Below are 18,594 nucleotides of genomic sequence, written 5' to 3' on the forward strand. Positions count from 1 at the left end.
GAGAACACTGTAAAATGGATATAATTAGGTCCACTGTGTGAATGAGGAAACAGGCTCAGAGAGGTTAAGTAATCTAAGAAGTTCTCCCAGTTCAGATTCAGGACTCAGACAAAGTCTGACCTTGCTCTCCATTGTAGGGCACAGTGGGGGCTCAGGGGTATCCGGCCAGCCGGACCTTTCCTGTTCTAGGGACTCTAAAGTTCTATATGAGACCCAGATTCTGCCCCCCCCCCCCCCCAACACACACCTAGGAGGAGCCTGTTCCACTCTCAGGCTGCCTTCCTTTCAGGGACTCAGAGAGTAGAGGGGAGGGGGGACAAGGAAAAAGGAAAGAGAGGGAGGGAAGGAGAGAGGAGGAAAGGGGTGGGTGGCTCCTAACTCCCCCACCGACCTCCCCACACACACTCTGGAAATCCCCAGCAGCTGCCCCTCTCCCCTTTGTCTGGCCCTGAGCCAGCCCTGGGTGGCAAGAGGGGAGTCCACTGGGAAGGAAAGGGGGCGGGGCTGACCACAAGATTGGGGGAACCTGGCAAATCTAGCCCCTGGGAGAGATTCCAGACAGGCTCCCCTTTAGAAAAACCCTACATGCCAGAATCCACACATACCAAGCAGACACACCAGGGAGCCTCTTGCACTATAAAAGGATTCTCTGCTTTACAAGAGGGCTCAGCACATGGGAAACTTAAAATAGGAGCTGCTGCAGCTCTGGTTTCGGAAACACCCCTTAGGAACTAGGCTTCCGGCAGCTTTGAACACCAGCCATTGGCAGAGAGGCTGATAGGGCACTGGGTGTACTCCAAGGTCTTGGACATGTCCGGCTGGCACCTCCACTCTGTACCAGGAATCAGCACGCCACACCCATCACAAGAGTGTGCTTACATTTGGAAGGCTCCAGGCTGAGTAGCCTTGTTCTTCCACAGAGCCCATCCCGCTCTACAGCGGGCAGCTCTCACGGTGGCCTGGAGACATACATCCCAGGCCTGCCAGCCTGGCCTCCAGCACTCCGTGGAGCCAAGCCAGGAGTCTCAATGGCCTAAAGCCAGGTTCACACATACACCAGCACTAGGGAACCCAAGCCCAGGCTCCATGGTGACACCAAAAAGGAAGATGAGGAGAAGATGAGGAGAAGTCCAGCATCCTGTCCCACTCCCAGGGGGTGGCTGCAGGCCTGGGGAGTTAGAGCACGTAGATGCTGGGGGCAAATAGGTCACCTGGAGAAGTACTTGGGTGGGGCTGCGAGAGACAGGAAGTAGTGGTGGCCCTAGCCTTCTTAAGAAAACCATGGAGGTAAAATTCATAAAACATAAAACTGATTTTATACTAAAGAACTCAGCAGTGTTTGGTGACCCCCTTCTGGGGCTTCCATCAGTACTCAGAGCAAAAACCAAGGGGCTGTGTCCCCTTCCCCCTACCAGGCCTGGTGCTTGGGGAGCTGCCAATGGCCATTTAAATTAAGGCCAAGATACCAAACAGGCCTAAAGACTGGAGCAACCCATGACCCCGCCCCAAACCTCACCGGAAAGAAAACCAGAGCACAGGATGCCTGCCAACCTCCTAGAATTTAGGGTCAACCATCTGCTGACTCTTCACCATCATAGGTAGCTCATGCCTGAACCCCCCTCTGTAACAGTGTGGGGAACTTGAGCTCACTAGGAGGGGAGAGACCGTAAGAGGCCAAGACCCCCCCCCCCCCACGCCAAGCAGCTGAAAGGAGCCCAGAGCAGGGACAAGATGGTTAAACGGACAGGTTCAGCATTTCCAGGCACATCTAGTGACAGAAAAGCCAAGTCTACCACTCCAAACCCCACCCAAGGACCCCATAGAAACAGTATCGTTGGGAGCATCGTAGACACTCCACTCCCACCCTTTGCTGCCCCTCTTAGAGCCGGGGCTGTGAGCCAAAATCTGAGCCTCCTACTCACTGGCCTGAGTGGCCATGTTCGGGGGTGGGGGGGTTACGCAGAGCTCCTAGAAGAGTGACAGCTCTAGCAAGGGGCCTTTGCCTGACCACTGAGCCTAGCCCACACCCCAGTCCCATGCCTGGAACCTGGGTAAGAGGCAAGCAGCCGCCCACCTGGCCAGAGCTGCAGTACTGCATTTGGGGCGCATGTGGCGAGCCTTCTAGCCCACCCCATCTTCTCCCTGTCATGAAATGGTGGCAGCAGTTGCTGCAGCTGCTGTAACTGGGAGAAGAGGCAGACAGGCTGGGAGAAGTCTCTTGACACGTAGGGGGAAGGGCCGCTGTATCTTGAAGTCCCACTGGAGGGTGGGGACCTGGGGGACAACGGAGTTGTATGGCCACCCCTCCATTCTGTAGAGCCCGTGTCCCCTCAGCCCTAGGTTTAGCGAGCAAGGTTTAGGGGCTTCCTTTCCCGACTGGAGATGGAGGCTTCTGAATGTAGGGAGGGGTGCAGAGTGCACCCCTCTGCGCTTGCTTCCCTGGTTATCAGCGATGGGGGAGTGCCCCGAGAGCGCGCCGTGTGCCTGTGTGCACCAGCTCCGTGTCGCTCGGCCCCATCCCTCTCCTGCAGCTCAGCCCCGCCCCGAGCTCCTGCGCCCGCACCCCTCCCTCGTGGTCCGGCCCTCGCTCCCGCCTCGCCCACCCTCGCTGGGTCACCGCGCCCGCTGCCCTGGGTTTCAGACACGCGCCCGTATCCGGCATCCGCTGACCTGCTCCATGCTGTGACCGCTATGCCGTCCTCCGCGTGCCGGCCCCAAGGGGCGCAGGGGGCGGCGGCCCCTCCATGCACTCTGGCCGGGCAGCTGCACCGGGCGACCGCGAGCCACGCCAGGAGCGCCTGGACTCCACCGCCCCAGCCCTCCCCGCCCCGGGCTCCGCCCCGCCGCAGACTCCGCCCCTCCGCGGGCTCCGCCGTCTCCCCCAGCCCGGGTGGGGGCCGCGTTCCACGAGCTCACACTTCGCACCCGCAGGCACAGGCTACCAGCTGCGCGGAGTCTGGCTGAGACACACACACACACACACACAAACACACCACACACCACATACACACACCACACACCACACACACAGTGCATCCCGGGGCCTCACACATCCAGCTGCCTGTTCTGGGTTCTCGTGGGGAGAAGACTCCGCTTCAAGGGAAGACCCTTGCCACTTTCCTGAGGGTAGTCAAGAGGGCCCCACCTCTCCTTTCACAGGCTCCAGACAGAAGTTTGGCCAAGGGAACCAAGAAGCTTGGTGGCAGAGCTGACCCGATGACCTAAATGGCAATGGGCCACTTAAAGAGACTGAGAGCCTGCAGACATACCCACGGATTGTGGAACACAGGGAAGCACTATGCCACTCCACGGGGTGATGGCAGTGAGAACAGGCAGCTGACAGGGGTAGTTCCTTGTTGCCAAGGTCCAGCCTTTCTGCAAATAATGCCCTAAGGACTTTGGCTGGAGTATGGGGGTGGGGAGCAGGGATGGATAGAGATTCCTGTCGCCCACCCAACATGCCATGTCCCAGCCATGTGCCTACCCGGATGATGACCTGTTTACCCTCTACCAAGAAGGGGTTTTTGAACCTCAGATGTTGAAAATACAATGCCCACCAACCCTGGCAACCAAAACCAAGGTATCCCTTGTCAGGACCAAACTGAGACAGACATCACATGAATAGGCATACATGAGGTGGGTGTTCTGCTCCAAGGCAAAGTGGAGTCCAGAGAGGACAGGGAGGCCATTCGCCTGCCCTGAGTGCAGTAGTGGAGTTTCTAACATTCAGATGCAGGAGCCAGCTAATGATGGCAAGCCGGCGTCCAGGCTGACAAGAAATTGGCCTCACGTTTCTCACCCAGTCCTCCTCTCTGTGTCAGGCACCAGAGGGTGAGGGAGAAGGGAGTGGGAAGCTAAAATGGAGAGTTTAAGACCTCAGCCTACCAGACAAAGGGGGCTTTATAGGCTGGGGTGTGGAGGGCCTATGGGGGCAGGGAGACCCGAGCAAGCATTCGGCTGCTTTATTTGGTATTTCAGTGGGACTCTCCAGCCCCTCCCATGCTTCCATACTGCAGGATATGGGGAGAATTGCTTCAAGGATAGCAGCAGAGTACCAGCAGCACCCCAGTTCCTGGCTAGCCCTGGCAACCCCCCAGGTACTCCCCCACTTTCACCACCTGAGAGAGGACTGTGGCCTCTCTCAGCGTCACTGCCATGCCATCTAGGTGGCCTCACAGCCCCTGTCTGCTACCCGAGGGTCCTGCTGGCTGCCTGGGGAGAGAGGGCAATCTTGGGTAGTGTCACAAGGCTATGGGGTCAATGGATCCTTTGTCCCTTTCTATGAAGTCTGTCCTGGCCTAAAAAGACAGGAGTGTCAGTGAGCAAGCATGCTTCCCCGCCCCCTCCCCCCACCTCCCCAAACTGGCCTCTCCCAGACCCTGGAGGAGCTGGACTCTGGTTGCAGAAGCCAGACTGTGTTCTTTCCTATTGGCTTCCCTCTCGTTCTCTTTAAATGGCTGGGAAATGAAAGCAGGGTAGCCTAGCCACCCATCTCCAAGCTGCTGAAGTAGCCGCTGCTTGGCCAGTGCCCTGCCAGCTCCATCCCTAACTGCGCAGGTTTGGCCCTGACAAATGGAGTCCTGTTAGCCACATGCATGCCAGCTTGGTTGTGTGAGCCCAGTGTCAAATTCTCAACACACTCCAAAGCCAGGCATGGGGCGGTGGCGCACGCCTTTAATCCCAGTGCTTGGGAGGCAGAAGCAGGCGGATCTCTGAGTTTGAAGCCAGCCTGGTCTACAGAGTGAGTTCCAGAGAACTACGCAGAGAAACTCTATACTGTTGTGGGGAAAATAAGCAAACGACCTCCCAGCCCTCCCCCACACACTCTGAACACCATAGAAAGATTTACAAGTAGTCCTTATAAAGAGAAGGACCAGTACCATCTACCATCTCTGCCCAGCCTTTGGGGTCATTATATGCAACCCTACTAGTCCAGTGGAGGCAGTGGAGGCAGGGGTGGAGGTGGGGGAGGTGTGGCAGGGGTGGGGTGGGTGTGCACCTCTGGACACACTCAGTCCTTTCACACCCTGCCTAAGCACCACCAGAGGGATGGAGCAGTGGGAAACCAGGCTGGCACAGCCAGGTTTCTCAGTAGGTAGCTTACATTAGTTCTTGCTCAAATTAAGAGACAAGAAGGCACCCTTGACTCCTGAAGAGTGTGCTGGGCACTTCACCACCCTCTTTGGCTTTCTTACATTTTTACACAAGGTCTCACTCTGTAACCCAGGCTGGCCCCAAACTTAACTATATGAAGCTCAGGCTGGTCTTGAACTCGTGGCACCTCCTCCTGCAGCTCTGAGTGCTAGGAATGTAGGCATAAGTCACTATTCCCAGTTTCAAGCAGCCCTTTAAACAAAATGTTCAGGTTCTGTCAGCATGGAATTTTCCAACCCTCTCGGTCATGCTTCAAGTCTGTCTAAAGGAAAACAGACCAAGATTCAAGTCCAAGGTCTGCCTGAGTGGCCCTGTGGTCTTGTATTGTCACCCCTGCACTCTGGCAGAAAGCAGGTGACAGTGGCACCGTCTCACAAGATTGCAGAAAAGATTATACAAAACTATGGGCAGGAAGCTCTAGGTCCACATAGATGAACCACATACGCTTCATACTTTCTACAAGGGTTGAATTAATTCAGCTTATGTTATTTTTAGCTTTAGAAGCAAGAGAACGTTTCTGACCTTGTCACTAAGTTCTGATAGTCTGTATCCTGTTATTCCACCCCGTGTTGCTTTTTTGAGGACCACAGTGAGATAGCCTACTCTGCCTTCTTTCCTCTAATGGGGAGTTGAGAGCCCTGAAGGGAGAAAGGAGGATGGCCTGGGAGGGAGTGGAAAGAATGAGAAGAGCCTGCGCTCCTGCACCTGCTCTCTTTGAGAACAAAGCCTGGCATGATGCAATCTGGCCGGGTGCAGATGAGGCTGCCATGCCTGGAGAGTAGAGTGGGTGTCAGTCGGGGAAGGTGGCAGGCACCAGAGTGTACACAGGTGTTCCCTGGACGCCTGACTCGGGATTCACAGCCCATCCTGAGCCCTGCCCCCTTCATTTGACTACTGGATCCCTCCTGAAGCTCTTCACTTTCCTGGCCCCTCCCCAAATCCTTGCATCTGCTTCCCAGGCAGAAGCCCTAACATGACGCAATGAAGTCCTCAGTACAAGCCGCTGTCTCCCCTAGGCGAGGGCTAGACAAGAGACCCAGGAGTTCACAGGCCCTATTTGCCTTCCCCAGCAGGCCTCCGGTGCCTGCGGTCTCTTGTCATTCTAGAGACAAGAGGGCAAATCCTCCAGAGGAGGAGGGGAGGGAGGCTGGGGGGAGACCCAAGGGCCTGAACAGAACAACACATATTTAGAGAATTACACCGAACCCTAAGATGACACCAAGCCGGGCAGGGTCCCAGCATCTGTCATTGGCCATTGCCCCCCGGGAAGTGGGGGGCAGGCTGTGAGGGTGGCACCCACCGCAGGGTAGAATTGTCAGTCTCAGCACTATGTATCGCCAGTTGAGTCTAAAAACCACAGCTCTTCCTGCATCTTAGAAGGGGGTTTTGTCCCTCGCGTCAGGTAGAGAATTCGGGACAAGCCAGGGACCCCAACTAGCTAAGGAGAAATCCGGCCATAAAAGACGACTGGAGATGCTGTTTGTGAATATTTATCCCAGCTTCACCCATGTGCAGCTGGGTGGTCTGGCTCAGAATAGCCACTAGGTGGCAGGAGAAGCTCGAAGACTCACTCGGCTACGCCCACTCTTCATCCCTCCCAACCTCGCGGTCGCCCTTCCCTCCCCCCAACCCCCACTCCCGCCGCGACTCTCCGCCGCCACGCCCCCAGTCCGAGCCCCAGAACCAGGTGAGGCGAAGTTCCTGTTCGGTGTCCAGTAGGACGTCGCCTCGGAATTCCCTTCCCTGTTGAGGGTTCACTGCCCAGTTCAGTTTGGCCAACCACAGCCTGGATTGTTACAGGTAGACCCTGGCGTCCACAAGTGCATCAGAGAAGGGCGTGCCCGCCTCTCTCCGACCACCTGGGAAAAACAACCCGGTGTCAGGGGTTCAGGGTTGGCAGTGTGATTGCAGCCTAGAGCTCCTGTCCAGCCTGAGACCTGTCTTGCCACACTCCGTTTCTAGCCTCCTTACACATCCTGGGTTCTCCTCTGGCCCAAAGGGCTCAGAACCCTTCCGGTGCTTGCTTCCAGTCCAACATGGTTTCCATTCCAGCTCCCATTCCATTCCCTCTCGGTCTGACTTGTACACGCTGTGTGTGAGAGCGTGCTTGTGTGCTGGGGAGGCGTCAGTGGGCAATTTTCAGAAGTCAGTTTTCTCCTTTAGTCATGTGGGCTCCAGGTTCCAGGTCCACCAAGTCCACCATATAGATTCCAAGGAATGAACTCAGGTTGCCTTGGCAACAAATACCTTTACCTGCTAAACCTTTTTACAGGTCCTTACATGTGATTTTAGGCGGTTTGGATTTTGGGGAGGGGGAGTGGGTATTTTTTAGACAGGAAGTCACTGTGTACCTCTGGTTGGCCTTGAACTCACAGAGATCCACTTACCTCTGCCTCCTGAGTGCTGGGATTAAAGGCATGTGCCACCATGCCTGGCTAGAAGAAATTTTATTTTTTAAGATTTATGTATATGAATGTTTTATCTGCATGTACCAGCTGTGTCTGGTGTCCATGGAGGCCAGAAGAATCAGATACCCTGGAACTGGAGTTACAGATGGCTAAGAGCTACCATGTGGGTGCTGAGAACCCAAACCTGGGTCCTCTGGAAGAACAAGTGCCGTTAGCTACTGAGCCATCTTTCCAGCTCCTAGAATTTTTTTTTTTTTTTTTTTTGAAAGAATGGGAGGGAGGAAACAGGAGGCAATACCTCTTGAAAAATTGCTGAAACTGTTTGGATAAAAAGTGGAATACCTGGCCAGGTGGTGGTGATGCCTTCATGGAGGCAGAGGCAGGCAGATCTGAGTTCAAGACTGGCTTGATCTATAGAGCAAGGCCAGGACTACACAGAGACTCCTAGAGTTCTCCCTGTGACTCGCCTGTGGAAGCAGCTTTCCAGAGAATTCAGCAGGAAACCTGCAGACAATTTCTAGGTGGCATACTGGCCCCCGAAGCAGGAAGCAGGATCAGAGAGGGCAGGCAGGGGTTAAAGTGGTTCCCAGAACACATGGGGTATTGAGGAAAACAACAGGCCTCGCCCAAGAGCTGGGAGGGCAAAGCTGAAAGAGCATCAAGGAAGCCTCACAGCCAGCGTCACCAGGATGGCACTGCCAGTGAGACATGCAAGTCCACACTGTGTACCACTGCCCATCCAGACAGGAAGGCTCTTGGGAATGCTTCTGCACTTCCTAGGGCAGCTCTGGGCAGTGGCCTGTTTCAGTCTTAGGAATTTTCCAACAACCCTGCTTTAGAGACAGCACTGGGTGTGTTCTGCAAAGCTGCCAGTGCAGGGAACCCAGGCCTGACGGAGGGTGAAGAGTCAGGAGAGAGACTAAAAACAAAGCCAAGTAACAGATCATTTCTAAACATTTTTATTTCAAATCTCTTTTCATCCCTCCCCAAAAAGACATGGGTGGGTACAGCAATCATAAAAAGGGGATACAAACACAAGAGTCAAATGTCTCCCGCACTGACACTTACAAAAACCGGGAACTATACACAGTTTCCAAACAGGACCTGCAGCAGCTACTAATGTCCCTTTACAAGAGTCACACATGCCTATTAGTACAGTATTTACAGACACCCCACTCTGAAACTAATCTACAGGGACACCCCAACACCCACCCCTCTATGCCCAGAAAAATACCAAAACACACCCAAAGTGCATTTATTTTGTTTATATCAAAACATCTTTCCCTCTCCCCATCCCATCCCAGACCCACCCCCATTTAAGATTGGCCTGCAAGTCTATTTTAACCATTTAGTTATTTTTATACTTTATGAAAATAAATTATACAGTAACTATTTTAATAAATTAAGCACAAAAAAGGGAGAATTAAAGGAGGAGAACTAAATGGGAAGACAGAAGCCAGGCTACGCTTTGGCTTGGAGGGCAGGGGTGGCTAAGCAGGACAGAGTGGGAGTGGGGTATGGCTCCCCAGTGGGGAAGAACCCCCAACCACTGAGTCCAGAATGACACCCCTCAGCACGGAGTTTCTGAAAACCTGCCAGAATGCACAGCAGTACCTGTGCCAAGCAGCACCAGTGCAGGCATCCTGATGTCTGGCCTGCCCAGAGCGGTGCCTGGATCCTGCCTGTCCCTCTTGGGAGCACCAGGGATGGAGGAGTGGTCAGATCAGCCCACTGTCCACTGAGCACAGCAAGCGGGCTGAAGAAGAGTGTCTTGTTTTCCCTATCTGTCTCCAGGAGCAGCTGCCGGCGCAGCCCAGCTGCAATCCAAAGTTGCCGTCTGCCCAGCTGCTTGTCTGCTCCTTGATGCCTCTTGGCACTATGACGGGTCAGTGGGGCGGGGAGCAACTCCAGGGACCCTCTAAAACCCTCTGAAGATGAAATGGGGTGAAAGCATGTCACAAACTCAGCATGCAGGATTGGCTTTCTGGGAGGTAGATGAAGTGGGAAGGGTCAGGACAAAGGACAGGAAAGACAAGAGGGACACCAGAAGAAACTAGGTGACCCCTACCCAGGACACCAGGAAGCAATGAAAGATCAAGGACACATGAAATCTGCATGTAAAGAAAGGTCCCTTTCTCTGGCAGATTACAGAATCAATATTCTATTTTCAACTGCAGTACCACGTCCCCAGAGCCCTCTCAGTGATTCAACCCAATCTCACTCCCAAAATGTTGTTCTCTACTTTTTCAAGGAAGGCCCCCCTATCACATGTACTGAGCATGAGGGCCCCAATGCCAAAACAGATGGACCATGGGGGACTTGCAGACGTGACTCCTGTGGCCCGATAATTCTACCGCTATCATAATGGGCACACCTTTTTTTTTTTTTTTTTTTTTTTTAATAAAAAAGGTTTTACTCCCCAGGAGCAAATAAATCATTTTGAACTACTGATAAACACTGCTGCAGTGAAAAGAAAGATGGCTACATGTATGCAATAGCACAGATTCAGTGTAAGGACAGCTGTGTTGATGACTACAAAGAAAAACCACAAATCCACTCCCCTCTCCCCACAAACCAAACCAAGAGGATTCCCATAGGGAAAATGTCTAACTCAAAGCTCCTCCCTCACACAGTGGGCATGCCATTCTCTTAAAGTGGAAAACAAATCCTAGTCCCCGCTAGTGGAGATGTTCCCAACACCCCAACCGCAGACAAGACTTGGACCAATGAGGGTGCACGCTCGCTCACAAAGGATTCCAGACCTGTGGTGGCTCTTTCTGTCTCACTGACTTGGCCTCTCACTCCTGGGCTCAAAGGTGAGAGAAAAGCAACAAGGAAAGGAAGGAAGCTCTTACCTGTGGAAGTTGTCCCTACTTCCCATTGAGTTAGGGGGCTTCAAGCAGGCCATGCCCTCCTAGGAGCATGAGGCAAGGCTGAATGGGTGGCTCCCTGGGACACTTCTAGGGCTGTACTCTATTTCCTAGTCCTCAGGGGATGTGCATTAGAGGGTATGTGTAGCCATCCCACCACTTCCTGCTTGGCCTCAGAGGCTTAGTCCAAGTGACAGTGGGACAGGAGAAACAGGAGCTATGAGATACTTGCAAGCCCTTGTTTTTCAAGCGGCTGGCTCTGCTACTTACATTTTCTTCATCTTGGTACTAAGCCACGATCAAATCAGGACAGTTGGACCCACAGCCAAGCTCCTGCTCCCCCATGCCTAAACTGCCAGCGCAGACACACATTTCAAGTTACTACAGGTTGCAGCAGTAGCTGTCACTAGCTTACACCAACATACCCATCTTGAGGAAGGTTACAGTAGATCGATCAGTTATAAACAGGTGGTTATACAGGCTGCATCTGAGAGTAGTGACACCCCTAACCAAGACTCAGAAAACCACAGCAGGTCTCTAGAAGGAACTACCTTTCCCAGTTTGTGACTGGCACGTAACCAACAAAGACAAGTTGAGTTCCCTCTGAGGACTGCATTTCCATTAGCACTGTCCCACCATCAGCAAAAGATGAAGGCCAGTGCCCTCTGGCCTGGCTCCTGCTCCCTTCTCCAGCCTACAGTACAGTCAACAGGCTCAACTGCTCTCCCCAGTTGTTCATTCCCTTCTAACGAGGCCTCCTGGGTGCCAGGCCTGGCCTCCTAGATCTGTCTCCCACACTGCTGTTTTGCAGCCCATCCTGCTGAGGGTCAGACCAGTTGTGACTGGAACATCAAAGCTGCACCCCACGCTTTCCCAGGACAGAAAGGGTGAGGCTGCCATGCTCTGGAGCAGGTCTGGTTTACACCTGCGTATAGAAATTCTCCACGGGTAACCCCAGGACCACAGAAGTGCCTGCCGACTGTTGGCTTTGTCTTCCACCACACTCACTGACCCTAGCCTTTAGAGCTGTCCAGCGACTGGGAAGTTTCCATCTAGACGTTGTGGTCAAGCAGGACTCTGCTGTTGATCTAAGGCAGCAGCTGCACACTTGCCACACATTTCTACTCTGTACTGAGTCTGTTACAGTGTCCTCGCCTACAACCCAACGCCTTACACCAGAGCCTCCCCAGCCCATCTGGTCTACCCCGATCATGCCCACTCGGTCTTTAAAGATGGGCCTTGATTTTCTGCTGCAATGAGTAGTGCTCCAATTCCTTCCTGGGCAACAGTCACTTTACAGTTCCCTCAGGGCAGGGGTCGTCTTCTACCTCATGTCCTTCCACACGACCTAGCTCAGAGCCATGCAAACAATGCAAACACAGGCTGAAAACAATGTTTTGTATCATGGGTGGCTGAAATGGGGGAAAACAAGTCTCTCTGAACTGCAAATATTAACCACTTGAGTTTGGGCTCCATTACAGAATGGCCCCTTCTACAAGATGGCAAGTGGCCTGTACCCTTTAGAGGCAGAACTTACAGGTATGCCAATCTCTGAATCATGATCTTATGATGATCACGAGGCAGTCAGCAGTGAGCTGGACTGACATGTGCACAGTTCATTCTGGGGCTCATTTCTTTACAGCAGCTGAGAAAGCACATCTCTGTGTTTAGTTCAAGGAGGAGGAAGGGGACTCCATGCACAGCGGGAGCCCACAGGCCACTTTCCAGATAAGACAATTTTCTAAGTTACCTAGACACAGGGCTTCACCCACACCATCAGGAACCCCAAGACGGACGATGTTTACTTGGTCATCTGAGGCAGACACAAGCAAAGGGAACTCAAAAGGCCATCATTGGAATACTACATGGTCAAGTGTAATGAAGACCCAACAGCTCTACTGTCCATCTTGAGCAGCTCTGTAGGACAGCAGACTTATGTGGCCCACGGCTGGATGTGGCCAGCCTCAGACACAGACTACTCAAGCAAACTTATGTGGCCCACGGCTAGATGTGGCCAGCCTCAGACACAGACTACTCAAGCAAACTTATGTGGCCCACGGCTGGATGTGGCCAGCTTCAGACACAGACTACTCAAGCACCAAAGTTCTTCCCTCCCTCCACATCCATCTGAAAGGCAACTTTCAAACTAGCATCTGACAGGTTCCCAGTGATGAAAGGCAACCGGGTCTGACTCAGGAAATGTGTGGGTTGGGAGAATGAACATGGGAAAATGAAGAAGCCCTTGCCACCTCCACCTCAGGGGTGGGATGACAACACTGATAAGCCTATGATCATGAGACGCCATGCCTTTTCTGCACTACAGAAATCCCGTTAAGGCTGAGACACGCAGGCTCCTCTAGGAGCACAGTAGCTACTTCTCACTTCCTCCACACTTCCTCTCACTAGCTGACAAGCAGGGTAACACTGACTCCTTAGCTGTGGGTATGCTTTGCCACAAAGATCTGGAAGCATGCTCCAGGCGTGGGGTTGCTGATAGTTGGGGTGAAGCCCTGGCAGCTCAGGACTGGAGGTCTGAACTCCCACGTATGAGAAACACCACTGCCTGCACAGCTGGCAGAAGCAATAGGAGTGTTGGTTTGACCAAAGTGGAATCCACAGTTCCTGAGGGGAAGGGGCTGAGGTGAAGGAGAACTGGGTTTGCCTCAGGTCACTGAGCTTAAGGAATTTAGTCAATAAAATGCACACCAATTCCATGAGAGGCAGTTCTGAAATCAGTTTTGTAAACCTTGAAAAGGAAGGAGGGAGGCGAGCTCTTCCTCAGCAAACAGAACCAGCAGTTCCTTTCACTCACCCCTCTCTCTCTCCTGGTGAAGCTGGAGATGAAGGCAGACACCTTTCCCAGAAACTTCCAGTCTCATTCTTCTGTACTTCTCTGGCTTCCCCCGCCCCTCCTCCAGGTTCATGGAAAAGAGCTTCAGTGCTGCCTTTGGCGCCAGCTGACCGAGCAGCCCTCCTCACCACACCCTTCCCTGGCCTGCCCATCCCCAACGCCACCTTCAGAGGGTATAGACCCCAGCTGCCTTCCACTGAGAAATGCAAATACTAAAATGTAACTTCTGAAAAGAAACAGTGTTAAGACTTCTTCCAGTTTTCCAAGGAGCTCATCCAGTCCTGGGGTTCATGGGGTTGGGGAATGGGGAGCCCCACTTGGAGGATGGTTGTGTGCTTCTTCCAAGCCCCGGGGCTACAGGGGAACCAAAGTCTGTCTTGGGAATCACAACCCGCTCTTCTCTTTCTGCCAGAGTCTTCTTTTGTGGTAGCTTCATTTGCTTCTTCAAACTGGAGCCTGGAGATCAAATGCCTATGTAAAAGGGAGAGAAACAAAACAGCTCAAACAGTAGTAGATCCACAAGGGTGGGGGTGGGGGTAGAGGGGTGGGGGTAGGGGGAGGAGAACTGACTAGCCACTGCACTGCTGGTGGGCGAAGATCGGCAGCTGGACAACCACATGCTTCCACAGATACTGAACAGCAGGACATGTGTCAGTTGCCTCTGTTCATTTTGGTCCTTGTACTATATCTCACAAAGTCACAAAGAACATAAACACTCTTCCATGGGAAAATCTAAGGACTTCTCTCAGCTGCCCTGAGTTAGTGTATTTTCAGTCCAATAATGCCCTCCCATATGATGCTGTCTGCAGCCCCGACCCCAAGGCCTTCTGAATGTGAACCTATTAATGTGGGCTTCCCCTAGGGCACAGCACTCACAGAAACCATGTTCTAACGCAAGGGTCCTGTCCCTTCTCAATAGGGAGCTGATAGACATCTTGGAGGCTAAGAGCCCTCACTGCCTTTGCAGAGGAACTGGGTTTGGTTCCCAGCACCCAGAAAATGGCTTATGAAGCCCTGTAACTGGTTCCAGAGGAGCCAGTGCCCTTCTCTGGTCCTCTGGCCTCTACAGGCTCCTGCATGCATGGGTGTACATTAAATTACAAAGGCAGGCACACACACACACACACACACACACACACACACACACACACACACACACACGCAGACAGCCTTCAGAAAGGAGCACTATCCAGTAGATGCACCTTCTAGACCCCTACTACCTCCCTCCCCATCGTGACCACTCTGTTTTTGAGACAGGATCTTGGTATAAATAGCAGGGTGGCAAAGTGGTGCCTAACCTTTAACTCTGGGACTCAGAAGGCAGAGGTAGGGAGGCCTTTATGAGTTCCAAGCCAGCCAGAGCTACATAGTCAGATCTTGCGCTCATCTCAAAAAGAAAAGTCTTTTGGGCTGTTAAGATGGCTCAGTGACTAAAGACGCCTGCTACAAAGCCCAGGGTAGCCCCACTGGAACAGAGATGGCTGCTCAGAGCACTGCTCTGGTGGGTCACAAGTACCTGCAACTCCAGCTCCTGGGAGGCCGACACCCTTCTCAGGCCTTTCAAGGCCCCATACTCAAGTCTACACACTCCCACATAATAACATAATAAAAGCATTAAAAAAAAAAAAAAAAAGAAAGAAAGAAAGAAAAAGGAAACAGATCCTACTGCTTTTATCTTTTGAGGTGTTGGGATTGCAGACATGTGTCATCAAACCCAGCTCCTGCCCTAAGGTTCTATGTAAAACTACCATACAGGAGAAATCCTCCTGCATGTTTAAGTCCTTGGATATGCTAGGAACTACTTCCAAGGCACGCAACTTGCATGTAACTGAAGATCTGAACAGCTTTACATCCAGTCCGGAATCCTTCAGTCAGAGCTCGGCAGCATTCCAGAGCCATCGTTTCTTAGTCTCTGTCTGGCTTTCCCTCTGCCCTTGTTAACAAGTTACTAGCATGGCTCATCTGCTTTCCCCTAACAGCACAGGATCTAGGACTCCCAGGGCCCAGAGGAGACACAGCAAGTTTACCTAGCCTAGGAGAACAAATGGTGGGCTGGAGAGGATGCTTAGCCTTTGAGAACACTGGCTACTCTTCCCTGCACGTGTATGGCAGTTCACAACTATCTGTAGTGTGTGGCAGTTCACAACTATCTGTAGTGTGTGGCAGTTCACAACTATCTGCGACTCCAGTTCCAGGAAATTCAAGGCCCTCTTCAGGCTTCCATGGGCGGTTGCAATGGTACACAGATATATACAGGCAAAATAATACCCATATGCATAAACCCATATGCATGGTTTTTTGTTTTTTTTTTTTAAAGAAAGCAAGCATAGAGCACAGCAACTCTCTAGCTGTCACACGCCTTTGGATAAAGAGCACGGGGCCAGGAAAGCAGAGCTCCCACTCCACTGAGCTGCTGCTCCTGTAGCTGTGTGTGCCAAGAGGACGAAGGATACAAGAGAAGCACAGGCAGTCAGTGCTTAGAAACAAGGCCCAGCATGAGGGAACACAGCGCTAACACGAAGTGAGCATGAGCCACACACTACAGTTCCTCAATGCTGCTCCCAACTCAGGTCAACCTTTAAATGGTCACTTGAGTAGTAACTAAGCCAGGTGCTTTTTAATCCCAGAGTTTGGGAAACAGAAGCAAACAAATCTTTGTGAGTTCGAAGCCAACTTGAATTCCAGACCAGCCAAAGTTACATAGTGAGAATCTATCTCAAAAAACAAAAACAAGGGCTGGAGAGATGGCTCAGCAGTTAAGAGCACTGACTGCTCTTGCAGAGGTCCTGAGTTCAATTCCCAGCAACCACGTGGTGGCTCACAACCATCTGTAATGGGATCTTCTGGTGAGTTTGAAGACAGAGTACCCATATACATAAAATAAATCTTTAAAAAAAAAAAAAAAAAAAAAAAAAAAGACCAAAGCAAAACAAAAACTAATTAGATCAGGCATGGTGTACAGTGACACAGTGACACCCTAGCTAGAGTCAAAACGGCTAGCTAGCCATAGCGTACCCAGTCATAGGGTACTGTATGGAACCTCAATTTGGTTTTGGGGATCTGACTTTTCTGGACTATATAGGCACCTGTGCTTATATATGCACACACATATACCAACACAAAACTAAAAAAAAAAAAAAAAAAAAAACTTAGAAAACAAAAAACAGCTAGGCTCTGCCAGCACAGAAGTGTGGTGATACATGCTTGCAACCCCAGGACTTTGGGGGGGGGGGGTGCAGGCAGGACAGTCAGGAGCTCATCAGATGCTATCATGATGGCTCCAGAAGTGATTTCAGGCATTGCCTGGAGAGCCTGGAGACTTGAGTTTGATTGCCAGAATCCATGTAGAAGTGGAAGGAGCAAACTGACTCCACGGGCCATCCTGACCTCCACATTCACATCCCACGGCAACAGCAGTGACCACGAGAATTCCCATCACAGACCAGACTCAGGACAGACTACAGACCGGAGCAGACCTCAGCAGGGCTGTGGGGAGATGCCTCTGACTTGGACAACTGAATTCCTCGTTCTTTTCATTTTTTTGTTATGTGTCTATGTCTGTGTCTGTGTGCATTTGTACATGAGTACAGTGCCTTCAGACAGCAAGAGAGTGCTGAACCCCCGAGTTACAGAAGGCTGTAAGGTGCTGCACATGGGTGCTGAACGTGAACTCAGGTCCTGCTCTGCTGCTGAGCCGCTCTCGACACTATCCATTCGCTCGTTCTCCCCCACCCCTCTCTCCCTTCCTCCCTCCCCCGACCCCATTTTGTTTTTGTGGTGTGTGTGTCTGTGTAGTGGGGTGGGGGTGGGGTTGAAACAGGGTCTCATGAAGCTGACCTCAAACTTGCTATGGTGCTAAGGCCAACCTTGAACTCTGATCCTATGGCCTCCACTTCCTCAATGCGGGGATTACAGGTGTGTGCCACCATGCCCAGTCTAACTTTTCTTTTGGACATTTCCTTTGCAGTGGCTGAGAAAAGGCAGGCTACTTTTTCTCATCCCCATTTCAAGCTATGAGCCTTAAAGAAACTCTTACTGCAATGCACACCTTTTGAAAATAAAGGTATTCATTAGTTCCTTTAAGTTGATCTCCCCATTGAGATCTTAATTTCTGTATCATACATGCAGTATCCTGCAGACCAGCCAGATATGCACAGTCACACCGTGTCTGCCTTACCTACGCTCAGAGATAAGCTTGCACACTGCTTATACATGTCCTGAGTTTATGATCCTCTTTGCTGCCAATCCCTAAGTGCTAGGATCATGGGTCCCATGTAACATGTTCAGCTTGGTAAAGAACTTTTTTTAGTAGTAACTAGGAATCAAAACTTAGGATCTCATGAGTGCTAGGCAAATAGTCTCCTACTGAAATATATCCCCAGCTGTCTTTTTACTTTTTAGTTTGAGATAGGGTCTAATAAATGAATCGAATCCACTCTGTAGCTCAGAAAAGCTTGGCCTCGCAAGTACTTTGTAAGGCTGCAGTTCTCAATCTAAGGGTTGTGACCTCTATCTTCAAAAATACTTTTATCATGATTCTTAACAGTAGCACAAATTTACAATAATGAAGCAGCAACAAAATGATGTTATGGTCAGAGGTGGGCACAGCATCCTGAGGACCTGTGTTAAGGGTTGTAGCACTAGGAAGGTTGAGAACCACTGGTTTAAGGCCTTCATGACTGTTGTGTTTTTCTTCAAATGAAGTGATGTACCTATTAGGGAATCAATTATCAAACAAATTCGTGGGTCAGGAAGTAACCTGGTACCTAGGCTTGACAAAGAGGCCAGGTGTTCCTACCTTCACGTTGAACTGGCAGCCCTGGCTGGCTGCTACGTGGATGGCTCTGCCTCCTGCTTCTGTTTGGAAGTGAGCCGCGCCTCCTTTAGGGACAGGTACACCTCTTCCTGAGGGTCATAGTAGTAGAACTTCCGGATATAAGAGATCAGAGGCCTGTGAGAAACAACAAGACAGGACAGAGGTACCATTTACAGGGACATTTCTCATAACTGTGACTGCTGTTCCCTTTAAGAAGCCATCTCTTGCTGAGCCCTCCTCCTCCCTTCTCCATCCTGTATGCTGCATGACTCCTGAGCAGCCTTTGCCAACGTGACAGACTTCTCACCCTCCCATCTTTACACACTTGTGTCTCTCCCTCTACTACAGCGCACTCTGCCCACGGCCTGCAGAGTGAGGCCAGCACACACATCTTCTTCCCTTGTGCTGCAATGTCACAGCCCTAGAGTTAAGTGCGAAGACATGAAGAATCGAGAGAATACTGCCTACAAATGTTTTATGCCAGGCTTGGCCTCT

At 51.6% G+C, this 18,594-nt stretch overlaps 2 protein-coding genes across 5 annotated transcripts in view; both read right to left on the reverse strand.

The window, feature by feature from the left end:
• The window catches only part of Arhgap23 (Rho GTPase activating protein 23), a 99,510-nt gene extending 96,747 nt beyond the window's left edge, over positions 1-2,763 (reverse strand). The window contains exon 1 of the mRNA XM_076935878.1: positions 2,671-2,763. Within this exon, the coding sequence (XP_076791993.1) occupies positions 2,671-2,679 (9 nt within the window). The 5' untranslated portion in view covers positions 2,680-2,763. The remainder of the gene's footprint in view (positions 1-2,670) is intronic.
• Positions 2,764-8,505: 5,742 nt separating this feature from the next.
• Socs7 (suppressor of cytokine signaling 7) overlaps positions 8,506-18,594 on the reverse strand; it is a 38,715-nt gene continuing 28,626 nt past the window's right edge. For 3 of the 4 annotated variants that reach the window (XM_034505588.2, XM_076935882.1, XM_076935881.1), the window contains 2 exons: positions 18,082-18,234; positions 8,506-13,754 (listed from right to left, as the gene is read on the reverse strand). In XM_034505588.2, the coding sequence (XP_034361479.1) occupies positions 18,114-18,234 (121 nt within the window). In that variant the 3' untranslated portion in view covers positions 8,506-13,754; positions 18,082-18,113. The remainder of the gene's footprint in view (positions 13,755-18,081; positions 18,235-18,594) is intronic. The other variant, XR_013111059.1, reaches the window with a different exon arrangement.

Source organism: Arvicanthis niloticus, chromosome 6 (assembly GCF_011762505.2).
Source record: "Arvicanthis niloticus isolate mArvNil1 chromosome 6, mArvNil1.pat.X, whole genome shotgun sequence".
NCBI classification, from domain to species: domain Eukaryota; kingdom Metazoa; phylum Chordata; class Mammalia; order Rodentia; family Muridae; genus Arvicanthis; species Arvicanthis niloticus.